This window comes from Schistocerca americana, chromosome 4 (genome assembly GCF_021461395.2).
Source record: "Schistocerca americana isolate TAMUIC-IGC-003095 chromosome 4, iqSchAmer2.1, whole genome shotgun sequence".
In the NCBI taxonomy this organism is placed as follows: domain Eukaryota; kingdom Metazoa; phylum Arthropoda; class Insecta; order Orthoptera; family Acrididae; genus Schistocerca; species Schistocerca americana.
In genome coordinates, this window is record NC_060122.1 from 726551990 (window position 1) to 726565272 (window position 13283).

Consider the following 13283-nt stretch of genomic DNA (forward strand, 5'->3'; position numbering starts at 1 on the left):
AGTAAAGTTTAATAAGCCTTAATTCAAATACTTATCCTGTTAAAAGGAAATTTACTCCAACAATAAAATGTCTCTGTCTATTGTCTGCCGCCATCTTAACAATTATCTCAGCGGCAAATTCAAATTACGCAACTCTGCAGACATAAATGCCGAAAGTAATAAAAATGTTTAAAAATGAAAGCACACCGGTGGTCCCGAACTCATTTTAATGAAAATAATTCGAATCAGATTGGTTCTTTAAAAACAGTGCACATAGCACGATCCATATAACATACTTTTCTTGCTGATGTATGGAGCCGAAATTAATTACGCACGAGTTGCGAAGAATATTGTTTCAGGTAACATACGTCAGTGTTGTGAGCGGCTGATATTCGGCGGATTTAATGATCATTTTGCTGAAGATAGCTGTTTCCATCATAATCAATAATCTGTCGTATGAACTGTGATTTTAGTGACACACAACGTACAGACAACACTTTAACACGACGTTTATTTGGATTTATTTAGCAACTTGGCCAAATCTTTAGCCGGGAGAAAAAAAATTATTTTGCAATTACTCACTGTAATGAAATAATATTATCATCTTCATTTACAAATTAGTTAAATACCAAACCACTGAATAACACAGCGAACGCCACACCCTACAGATGCAGTTAGTGTCAATTGCTCTCTCAGCGTAGGAGACAGCGCACGAGACTGCTCAGTCTTTGGCTTGGGTTCGATCCTTACTACCGTCCCATGTCCAATATTTGCGTCACTCTCTTGTTCCGTTTTAGGAAACCAAACGAAGAATACTTTTGGCGACACCGTCTCTGGCGGATCGCTTGAATTTGTGTGCGCGACGGCCCGACTGGCTAATTTCAGTGCTAATTAATTCGAAAACGGCGCAAAGTATCAATTTTTTTTCTTAATAATTATTGCTCACAGCACAACGCCCCTGTAACACCCATGAAAGCATTTTCAGACAGTTTTGGAGCACCCTTCTTGCACGGAAAAAAACGTTCCTCCGAAGACTAACTATAGTACAGGTTCCGAGTAGGATTATTCGAGAACTCTGTAGGGGGCGAATATCAGGAGATAATTGTAAACAAGAACAGCAAATATCGTGCTTTAAGACGAATATCAGGATAAAATTGTAAACAAGAACAGGAAATATCGTTCTTTATCAATGGGAAGAAAGAGTGTCTAATTACGATCGGTATTTATAAGGTTTTAATTCTCACTCCTCACTTGGAAACAAACAGTGTTATGCCTCCAGAATGAGATTTTCACTCTGCAGCGGAGTGTGCGCTGATATGAAACTTCCTGGCAGATTAAAACTGTGTGCCGGACCGGGACTCGAACTCGGGATCTTTCCGCTAGTACCTCGTCTCCTACTTTCCAAACTTCACAAAAGCTCTCCTGGCGGAAGTGAAGCTGTGAGGACGGCGCGTGAGTCGTGCTTGGGTAGCTCAGATGGTAGAGCACTTGTCCGCGAAAGGCAAAAGGTCCCGAGTTCGAGTCTCGGTCCGGCACACAGTTTTAATCCGCCAGGAAGTTTCAGTGTTGCGCCTCTTTTTTGTTCGTTAACGAACAAATGTCTGCAGCCGTAATACACGTTGAAATCGCGACACCATAGAACCGCAGACGTGACAAAACTAAATAGCGCACCTCACTGATAAAGCGGAGATTGCATCTCTACCGGCGTATTGCGAAACTGCGGCGCGTGGATTCCAGTGTGTACCAGAACTGCAGACACGAACCTCCAAACAAACAAAAACATTTTTGTGGCTGATAATTAAAACAATTACCACCGCTCGTATGTCGTAACGCGCTGTGAGTTTCACCTGGTAGTGGGCGATGCGCGTCTGCAGCTGGTAGACGCTGGAGCAACCCTCCAGGAAGGGGTGGACGCCCAGCAGCATGCAGTACAGCGTCACGCCACAGCTCCACACGTCCAGCTTGAAGCCTGAGAACGACGGCTCGCAGTTCGCCACCTCCACCGCCAAAAGCTCACGTCAGTACAATGTACTGAAAAGGCCCAGTCTAGTAGTACATCGCGACTTTCATTTAACAGATACGTTAATTTTCCTCAGTCAGCAGTAGCATTTAATATGAACTAGCAGAGCAGCGCAACACCAAAGTGAACTCAGAGGAATCTTCCAAGGATTCACGGACGAATGTGTCGAAATATCACACGCAAGTATAACTGAGAATTATTTTTAAAATGTCCTCCCTCTACAGTTTTAAGCACGTTCCATTAAAATATTTGGTTCATAAAAATATTAAATTGTAATTAGATGAGGTGTTGATTTTCAACTATAAATGATTGAAGCGCTTTCACGTATTTGCTGTAGCTATATTATTCGACATATTGTCACTGGGCTTGTCACACATATAGGAAAACACTGATTCTGGAGATATCAAGTCGATAATCGAGTTCATATCAAGTTCGGAGCAGCATATCCCTATCAGTCTGTTCAAAATCACTGCTGGTGCGAGCTCGCAGGCTGGTGGCTTTGCTGGTAGGAGGAGGCGTAAACACTGAATCTTTCACGCAACCGCACACAAAAAAGTAGCAAGGGGTTACGTCGGGAGAGCGTGGACGCCATGACATGAATTGCCGATAATCAACCCCAACACGGCTCATCCATCGGTTTCTCAATTTCCTGTTTGAGAATTCACGAAAATTCACGAACATCATGTTGGACGTGGGGTGGACCACCATCCTATTGGTTGGTCCACACCGTCTTCTCCAGTCTTGGCATTAGCTAATTTTCCAGCATGCCCAGATAGACACGTCCTGTAATATTTTTTTTCAGAAAAAAGACTGTAAACTTTAAACCGTACGTTTTGTTGAATCTCGAAACTGCTGCACGATAGCGGGGAGGGAGGGGGAGGAGGAGTTCTCTTTCCCCCTCAGATTCGCGCATCGTACCTCTTCACAGTGACATTTACAGGAAATGTTGCTTCAGCACTGAAGACAAGTTTCTCATAAAAACCATCCCCTTCTACAAGCTGTTGCAACTGTGCCCAAAATTCAAAGCGTCTGACCGTCATCGGGAGTCAGGACTTGTACAAAGTGCGACCGGTAAGGCTTCAGTTGTTTCCTTAGTATCTTCCGAACTGTCGGTTACGGTATGTTCAGCTCTTGCTTTTTCTGTTCGTAGTCTTCTGAGGGCTACGTACGAAACTCGCCCGCATGCAGTCAACTGTTTCTTCACTCACTTCCGGAAAACCTGTTATTCCCCCCCTTTCAGAAGAATCCCGAAGTTGTATACAGCGCATACTATCGCTGAATGGAGTTGGCAGTTGGTGGACCTTTGGTGAATACTACTACGGCAGACTGATGTGAATGCATTTCCAGCACGACATATACTTTCTAGGCGCCTGTCGCAATATTGTCGAACTGCTGCCTGCTGCGCTCTAGTGTCAGAAATCTGAAGTGTGACTGTAACAGTTCAAAACTTTTTAAGATCTTCTATAGGAGTGTTGAGTTTGGTGACAATTTGTCAATTAATATAGATATAGTGCACTTATGAGATCGCTTCGATCATTTAAAATAAACCTGTACTGAAGGTACACAAAGAACAGTAACACGATTGGTGGCGGGTTAATTTGATCCATGAAAGAGATGCTAAGAACCACTGAAGTGGCGTACACTTGTAGAGAGACGCACACTATCCTGTGAAGGACTGCTTAAAAACTTTCAAGAACCAGCCATAGGCGAAGAATCTAGAAACATACTACAATGCTTCACGCTCCTGTAAAGATCGCGAACGGGATTACCGCGCAGACAGAGGCTTTAACGCAATCATTCCTCCCGCGCTCCACACGCAAATGGAACTGGCACCCAATGCCATGCACTTAACATCTTGCATAGTATAGATGTATATAAATGCTGCAGATGTCGCTTTACACTTGTGAATGACTGTATTGTTTTTAGTAAAAAGGCAAAAGAAAGCAAAGAGTAGGCAACAGGTAGATACATGATCTTCACCTGATACGTGCCATCTACTCGTCAGCCTGGACAATAGTCAGTATATTGTTTCCTATTGTGTATAAATTAAAGAACACGTTTGTCGATGAAACTGATTAAACTCTGCCAAGGAATACAACAGTGACGTGCATTGGTGTTCTGACTGCTCATAACACCTGCGCGTTGAGACTTGAATGATTTATTTAATCCTTCTTCTGAATTGAAGCAAGCAAAGCCAAGCTCCGAGTTCTGGCCCAGATGGGCCAATCGGGACCTGCCAACCGCCCTGTCATCCTCTGTGCAGGGGCGTGGGGTCAGCACACCGATATACAGGGTGTTACAAAAAGGTACGGCCAAACTTTCAGGAAACATTCCTCACAAACAAAGAAAGAAAATATGTTATGTGGACATGTGTCCGGAAACGCTTACTTTCCATGTTAGAGCTCATTTTATTACTTCTCTTCAAATCACATTAATCATGGAATGGAAACACACAGCAACAGAACGTACCAGCGTGACTTCAAACACTTTGTTACAGGAAATGTTCAAAATGTCCTCCGTTAGCGAGGATACATGCATCCACCCTCCGTCGCATGGAATCCCTGATGCGATGATGCAGCCCTCCAGTCCTCACAGCCGTCCACAATACGAGCACGAAGAGTCTCTACATTTGGTACCGCGGTTGCGTAGACAAGAGCTTTCAAATGCCCCCATAAATGAAAGTCAAGAGGGTTGAGGTCAGGAGAGCGTGGAGGCCATGGAATTGGTCCGCCTCTACCAATCCATCGGTCACCGAATCTGTTGTTGAGAAGCGTACGAACACTTCGACCGAAATGTGCAGGAGCTCCATCGTGCATGAACCACATGTTGTGTCGTACTTGTAAAGGCACATGCTCTAGCAGCACAGGTAGAGTATCCCGAATGAAATCATGATAACGTGCTCCATTGAGCGTAGCTGGACGAAACTAAAATGCTCTAACATGGAAATTAAGCGTTTCCGGACACATGCCCACATAACATCTTTTCTTTATTTGTGTGTGAGGAATGTTTCCTGAAAGTTTGGCCGTACCTTTTTGTAACACCCTGGATATACAATGCAACAGTTCATCAAGGTACCATTTAAACATATACAAATGATTGTTAGTTAAACAAATAGATTAGAAAAACATGAAATACAACAAAATATAAGATATTCTGTCTTTTTTTTTCGATGCATGAGATCGTGGATAAGGGTGTTGCATCACGTGACGGGTAGGCATGGCACACCCCAACTTTGCGGGGGGTCAAGGAAGATGCTGCGGAGATAACCGGCAAAAGTTTGTCGGTAAGATGGTTTTCGGGTGAGGGTGCTATGCGCGGTTACAACTTTGGACCAGAAGTCAAGGACTGTATGTGGACCACTCTGAAAGAGGTATTCTAAAGACTGTCATCGAAACGAGATGAGTGTATGGTGCTTAGCCAGACGGTAGTGAAATGTCTGGAGCAAAAACAAGAAATCTGGGGTTACCGTCGTTGGCGGGGCACGGAGGTAAAAGCCCACGATTCGTTGGAGGAGGAGCAATACGTTTCGTTTGAGGGGGCAAGTAAGACGGTGCTCGTCGGTGTCTTCGAGATGACAGTCAGGGCAGAGTGGGGAGGTGGCCAGTCCCATGCGATGAAGTCGACTATTAGTCGGGAATTTGCCATAGACTAAAACATACCAGAGTGCAGACACAGACGACGGTAAAAAGGGTGCATGCACACACCCCCAAGCCGTTCGCCAGTTAATGTCAGGGTGCTGTAGCACCATGGGGTAGCAATGGCTGGACAGCATAAACAAACGATAATAATCTTTTGTACGGGGAGGACGGGTGACTGGAAGATCGGCCCCAAACGTAGCTGAGTTCTATGAAACACTTGGCGACGTGGTACAATAATGGAGAAATAGGTGAAACATTGATCGGTAGATCGAGAGAAGCTGGTCGGAGGATATCTAAGGGACTGCGTGTTAAGGACGGGACAAGCCCCCGCCAGTGCCGCAACAGAGTGTGGACAAAGCGTGCAGATGATCGCGCCCGCACGTTGACGAGTCCGAGGCCACCTTGTGCAGGAGGCATAACAGAGTGTTGTAGCGGACTTTGAAAAGTTCCCCTGCTGACACGAAATATCCAAAGGCTGATTGGATGCGGCGGCCAAGGAGTAACGGCATTGGGAGGATCTGGGAGACGTGTACCAGTTTAGGGGCGACATACATGTTGACACAGGACACACATTGGAGTTGGTTTAAGTTACGGTGCACTTGACCGTGGACATGGTGCCGAATCGACTGCAAAAGCCGCCGGTAAGCGAGGGTCACTGTGCGGTGTGTGGAGCTCGTATATTCTATACCCAAGTAACGAAATTGAAATGATGAGGACAACACAAACACCCAGTCATCTCGAGGCAGGTGAAAATCCCTGACCCCGCCGGGAATCGAACCCGGGACCCCGTGCTCGGGAAGCGAGAACGCGACCGCGGTCTCTGAGATAAGGAGGCTGCCTCTTGTGAATTGCATCGGCAATTAATGGTAACTGACCCTTGTAGGGCAAAATAAAATTTTCAAAAGGGTACATATACTCAGAAAATTCCCTAGTATGGAACCTAATTGCAAATGATTAGGAATAGCCTCCAATACTTAAGTCATTCTATGTGTTGAATGATAGAGACTTGTTTTGAATTCCGCCTTGGCCATTCTGCATTTGGTTTCCTACAGCATTTCAATTTAATTCATTGAGTACTCTTTCAATAAGACCCTGCACTACTTTTAACCCTTTCCTGAACGGTATGAGCTGTCGTTACGCCGCCAATCACCTCCGTTTCGACAAAATGTTAAATCATCGAGTATCAGTGTCAAAAGTGAAGCTGCTCTTCGTAACTGATTCATACAAGCGTTGCTGCAAAAAAATGTCTCTGACCTAAACTCTTTCACAAAACGTGCTCCACTGAGTACGAACTGTTGTTCACGCTCGTGGCGGCTCTTCAACTCAAGCCGTTTCCTTTGTCCGGTACGCTTAAACCCAGTTCACACGATCCTCGCAACGACACGCAACCCTTTGTTCAGTAACGCTGTTCGCGACGCCCCCTGTGTAACAGTTCACACGAGCGCCAGAGTGACGCAACGTTTCCCTCTTCTGTAGCTCAACATCTTGTCACCGAGCATAGGTAACGGACGTGTCCTAAACGAAATGAGCCATTTGCATCTGAATTCTGCTCAGAAATAACTTGAAAACTGAATTTTTCTGCGAACTTAAAAAACAGAGTTTCGCGCTGTGTCACGACCACACGGAGAAGCGTCCATAGCTGCGTGGTCATGCCCCGTGCAATTCTTTGGGGGTGTTTAATTACACAGTAATCATGTTTCCAATTGCTGATTAATACTATATACATGTTTACCATTCCAATGACACTAATAAAAGGCCTATTGCACAGTTAATCAACAAGTTGAAAAACTTAATCGGCAAATGTATAGGCCCACATAATAGAAATTTTCCTCGGTCACCTGAACCCAACGGTGTCTTACCTACGTTAGGGATCATCTAATGGCGAAGGCGATACGCACTGACCAGCAAAATTAAGAAAGCCACACGATGAGGTAAAGCTGTAAGGCTCGGGCCCGTTGCATTCACATTTGGGCTGAAGGTTGCATTCAAATTTCGGCTTCCGTATGTAGACGAGTATTCTCGTGATGTCTCGGTGACAGACTACATAGCATTATCACCATGAAGGCCTCGCCGTCCTGCCGGCCCAAAGCATCTTCACTGTCGCCGCCCCCCCCCCCCTCCCGCCGCCCTCCCGCTCGCGCCGGCCGTGGTGGCCGAGAGGTTCTACGCGCTTCAGTCCGGACCCGAGCGACTGCTACGGCGCGGCTATATAAGCACGACAACGACAACCACACGACAGTCATCCACTTGACAATGGCACAGTAGATCTCTGCCGAAAGCTCGTGGGCAGTAAACCACTTGACGCGGCTTGAAACCCGAGAATGATTTATTAACGTAAAGAAGTTATTGTACTCAACAGCGCTCGGAAATCATCTAATCTTTATATTTTATTGGAACTGTGGGGAACTGATGTTCAGGTACCCTGGTGAGACGAGGGAGCGGCTCACCTCGGGCGGCTGGAAGGCGGGCGAGCCCTCGCTGCGCGTGCAGGTGTCGCCCTGCGAGAAGAGCGGCAGCGCCTCGGCGACGCCGAAGTCGGCCAGCGTGAGGCGGCCGTCGGGCGCGAGCAGCAGGTTGGCGGGCTTGATGTCCTTGTGCACGATGGCGCGCGCCTGCAGGTAGCACACGGCCGCGCACAGCTGACGCAGGTAGGCGCGCGCCTGCCACGTCGCCAGCCTGAGCACGCGACCCCCGTTCATCTTCCACGTTAGGGCAATTCACAGGGGAAGTCACCGAACGGAACGTCAAAACGTGCGTTCCAAATAGCGGCATTCACTCAGGACGTCAACGGAACGGAACGTCAACGTTAAGGATTCTCATGAAGAAAGGTTTGATGTAGGTGGTAGTGTGAGACGGTTGTGTTGACAGCTGACAATTACCACCGCACTCAATCTCATTATAGTAGTGGATTTCGTGCGTTTACGTCTTCTTAATATTTATTTATTTACTTATTTTTTATTGTTTCCCTTCGTTTGATGACTTTTGTTCAGATTCCGTCAGGATGTATATTTTAACACGCTTTTGTTAGGTCGCTTTCTTATCTCTCTTCTTCTTTCTTCTTTATCGTCGCCTTGTCCCACGTCACGTAGGGTCGGCGTTGCTCTTCTGGATCCTTCTCCTCCATAGTACTCTATCCATTGTCTCTTCCTTCTTCCATCCTTTCTCCCTTAGGTCCCCGGATATCTTATCCTTCCACCTCATCTTTGGTCTTCCTCTCCTTCTCTCTCCTTCAGTCTTTATATGTTCAACTCTGTTTCCGATATACTCTTCCCCTTTTCTCTGTAAGTGTCCGTACCACCTTAGTCTGCTTTCTTGTATCTTTTTCCCCATGGGTCCCACTTTCACAGCTCCTCTAACAAATTCATTTCTAATCGTGTCCTTCCTTGTTACCCCACACATCCACCTCAGCATCCTCATTTCCGCCACTTCCATCTTCCTTCCTGGGCTACTGTGATTGGCCATGTCTCTGCCCCTTATATCATAGCAGGCCTTACCACCGACTTGTACACTTTCCCTTTCAACCCAATGCTCACCTTCTTGTCACACAACACTCCACTCATTTTCCTCCAGTTGTTCCAGCCGAAATTTATTCGGTGTTGTATCTCGCTTTCCAGTCCTCCGTCCCTCTGTATGTACGACCCCAGGTATTTAAATTTGCAGACCGATTTCAGCTCATCATCCTGGACCTTGCAAGACCTCATCTGCACATTCTTCAGTGCTCAATGTTCTGACTTTGTCCTGCTAATTTTCATCCCTCTTTCTTCTAGTGCCTTCCACCAATCCTCCAACTTTCCCTCAAGTCTGTCGATGCTCTGCTCACAAAGAACCACATCAACCGCAAACATCATATTCCACGGCGCTTCCTTCTTCACATATTTCACCAGCACATCCATAACCAGGTCAAAGAGGTAGGGACTAAGCGCAGACCCTTCATGTAACCCTACTTTTACTGGAAACTCCTTTGTCATGCCCACACTACTTCTCACCTGTGTCATTGCTCCTCTGTACATTTCCTTCACTAACCCCACGTCATTCTCTGGCACGCACTGCTCTCTCATGCTTCTCCCTTCGGACTCTGCCACATGCTTTCTCCAAGTCAATGGAAGACATATGTAGATCGGCTTCTAGCTCCCCGTGTCTCTCCACTATTCGCCTTAAAGCATGTATTGCATCAGTCGTTCCTCTTCCAGGCATGAACCCAAACTGTTCTTCACACACCACAGTCTCCTGCGTAATCTTTATCTCTCTGGTCGGTATAAATTTTGCAAAGTATTGCAAACTAATTGCCCAATGACCTACAGACTTGCAACTTTACATATAGCTCAGAATCGGATGACAATGAAATATTAACTCGCTTTCTTGTCCGTCTGCTCGATCTAGGTACATAGTAAGTGCTCTTGCTTGCACGAGCAATTACTATATATATATATATATATACTTAACATCAGAATATGTTTATGATCTGAAGATTGCACTGACCGAAACCAGTAAACATGAATCGTACAATTTATATGATCAAGATCTACCATTGCTAGTGCCTTAATTCTGTTATCACATTCAGACTTTCTGTATCACAGATGGTACTTCAGACGCTCAAGTTCGCGGTTCGGTACTGACCTAAGCGGTGGCGACGTTGTGTCAACGTCCCGTACAGTGTGAACACACCAACCATTTGACAGTGACGTGGTCTTATGGCCCAGTCTGCTCTGTTCTGTTCTGTCGACGTCCAAAGTGGATCGCCGTTTACTGATAAGGCGATCTGCTTTCAGGCACGTTGTTGGATGTAAAGGCATGAGAAAGGGTTTTGAATATTATGAGTTAGAGGCGACGTGTGGTTGGGCGTGCGTGATTTGAAACTAGTACAGGGCGATATGTATTGCTCGACAAAGCGAACGGCAGAATCGTCATAGAAGCAGTTTGGGAGGCTGGAAGGAAATGTAATCGTGGGCAGGCTGTTAACATCATCAAAATAATGAGGAGAAAGAAGGGACAGTGTGAGCGAGAATGCTACCTACGAAACGTGCAAGCAGTAGCGAGGAAGACGTACATGATGGAGGATGCAGTAGAATTCAAGTACACTGCTGCCCATTAAAACCGAGCAGTAGCAGGAAGGATAGTAAATAACGGAATTTCACTAACTGTGAGCATACAGTACAGTAGGAAGAACACATGATTAAATTTGTAGGAGATTTACGGTTATACAGACAGCGAAATTTAGTAGACAGAGTTGCAAGTCTGGCAGCAACAATGCTTCTAACCCAGGTGGGTACAGAGTCGACCTCAGGTAGGAGCAGAGTTGTGGGTATGTCTTCCACGCTGTTTCAGTTCTATGCTAGAGTTCACCAAACGTTGTATCTAGCAAATGGCAAAGTTACTTAGAACACTGTGTTGTGGGTACTGCCTGATATCACATTGCAGGGTACGTTTATGCTGCAACCTCGCTGCTCGCACACCGCCAGCGTGGCCCGCCGATGATGAAACAACTGTCGCGCTGCTCGCACTGATCCGTAGGGATCAGGCTGGTTTCTGTTTCGAGCTGCGACCATCTGCCTACGTCTTGAAACGCGCGAGACCACGCGGCTACAACCGCTACAGGACAAATACTCACAGCGAGCAGCGATGTGCCTGCAGCGTCAACGTACCCGTTGGAAACCCACATCTAATAGGACTGTTGTTGAGACTAGGACTGTTGATATTTTTAAAGACAGCGGGAATCCGATATATTGATAGTGGAAGGAATGTCATTATCGGCCCTCGATATAGCGAAAAAATATCTACGTGCCAGCGTATAAAAATATCCGCTGCACATTGTAAATATATGGCCGGTTTTAGAGCTGTATATTGAAGTATTGATTTAGTATTAGATATTCTGTACGCCAACAAGCTAGCAGTCTGCTTATCCCACTTAGAGCATGAATTGGATACCTTCGCGCTTGGCGATAACGACTTTGCTAGCAATGGTAATTGCATGTAAGTGGCACAATAAATGGTGTCCAATGGGTCCGTCGTCCGGTTTCGTCACATATCGGATGTGTCCGGTACAGTTCTTGTCGACTTATCTGCTTCTTCATTTCTGCAAACACCAGCGACCTAGCAGCTGTAGTGTCAAAATTGCATAGTAAAGTTCAACGCTGCAGTTTCTGCTGGTAGCGCCGAGCGCCGATTACGTCCGCGTTTCCCCTCGCGCAAAGACCGGTCTTGTCATTTAGGTCTTTGTTTATCATCTTCAGCAACTGTTTTTGAAGAATGCCAATGTGAAGAAATAGCACACTAGTTGCTTTAAAAATTGTTTTTTAACGCAAGCGGTGTGCTATTTCTTCACATTTCAAATCTTGTTAATCCATTCACACCGCCAACCCCCAGTGCAATCGGACTAGTACTACTTTCTGCCACCTATACTTGCTTCACACAGGCAGAGAGAAAGATAAATGATCAAAAAGTACTAAGACTCTCACAAAGTGAAAATAAAATTATGTTCTACTATAATTTCAAAATAACAGTTTCAAATATTTACCGAAAACTGCGAAAAAAATTAATATAAAATTAAAATATAGGCACTCGATATCGCCATTTCGCTATCGATATCTCGGATAAATGATTCCGGCAACATATATCTATGCTTAAAGGACATCATAGTCGCCGTTGACTGTATGAAATATTTACGACTGCAATTTCGGCCTTAGGGCCATTTTCAAGTAACATTGCAAAAGTTACCTAAACACAAAGAAATACAAAAGTGAAGCACAGGATGAATATACATAATTAAACAAACATTTCTTTAAGAAAGTAGCGTAATTATAAAAATTGGTGAGAAATGTAGATAACTGTACAGTTCTATTCTGGACACTTATGGAAAACATTATAAGCAATTTCGATAGAATAGTATACATATTTACTTAGTTATGTTTGCTATAACAGGGCCAGGTCGAAGGATGCATCCTTTATTTGTGCGGAAGCATTGTGATGTTTTGTCCCGATTTGTGGTGCTGCAAAGTGAATTAGATTGCTGACAAGCGTTTTACGTCATTCATGTTCGTAAAATGTATACGCATACAAAGTATTACATATCAGAGCTCTGTCTTCATCTCATTTACAAGCACGTAAGTCAATGTGAGAGCTTATTAACAGCTAACACTTGTATTATCCTGTATTATGTTATAAATAAATATTCCCATCCTATCAAATGGTTCAAATGGCTCTGAACACTATGGGACTTAACATCCATGGTCATCAGTCCCCTAGAACTTAGAACTACTTAAACTTAACTAACCTAAGGACATCACACAACACCCAGCCATCACGAGGCAGAGAAAATCCCTGACCCCGCCGGGAATCGAACCCGGGAACCCGGGCGTGGGAAGCGAGAACGCTACCCCACGACCACGAGCTGCGGGCCCCATCCTATCCTACTGCCCCTTACAGTCATAGCACTATTTAGAAAGCTGTATGATGTCGACGTATGAAAATACTTTACGATATAAAGCTTATAAGTTGTACCCTTGGTGTGCACTATCTTTGCTACACGCACAGGCAGTATCTTTATTTAGTAAATGTGTTTTCGCGCCAACAGACTTAGCTCCACATGCTGTCAGTGCACCTGAGCTTGTATGTGTGATAGATTATTAGAACGATGGTAACATTGACAA

The 13283-nt window shown here is 45.2% G+C and overlaps 1 protein-coding gene across 1 annotated transcript in view; it reads right to left on the reverse strand.

Annotated features, from left to right (window-relative positions):
• LOC124613746 (serine/threonine-protein kinase stk11-like) overlaps window positions 1-8336 on the reverse strand; it is a 57669-nt gene extending 49333 nt beyond the window's left edge. Inside the window, exons 1-2 of the mRNA XM_047142463.1 lie at window positions 8085-8336; window positions 1827-1976 (exon numbers count right to left, since the gene is read on the reverse strand). Of these exons, the coding sequence (XP_046998419.1) occupies window positions 1827-1976; window positions 8085-8336 (402 nt within the window). The remainder of the gene's footprint in view (window positions 1-1826; window positions 1977-8084) is intronic.
• Window positions 8337-13283: the final 4947 nt, after the last annotated feature.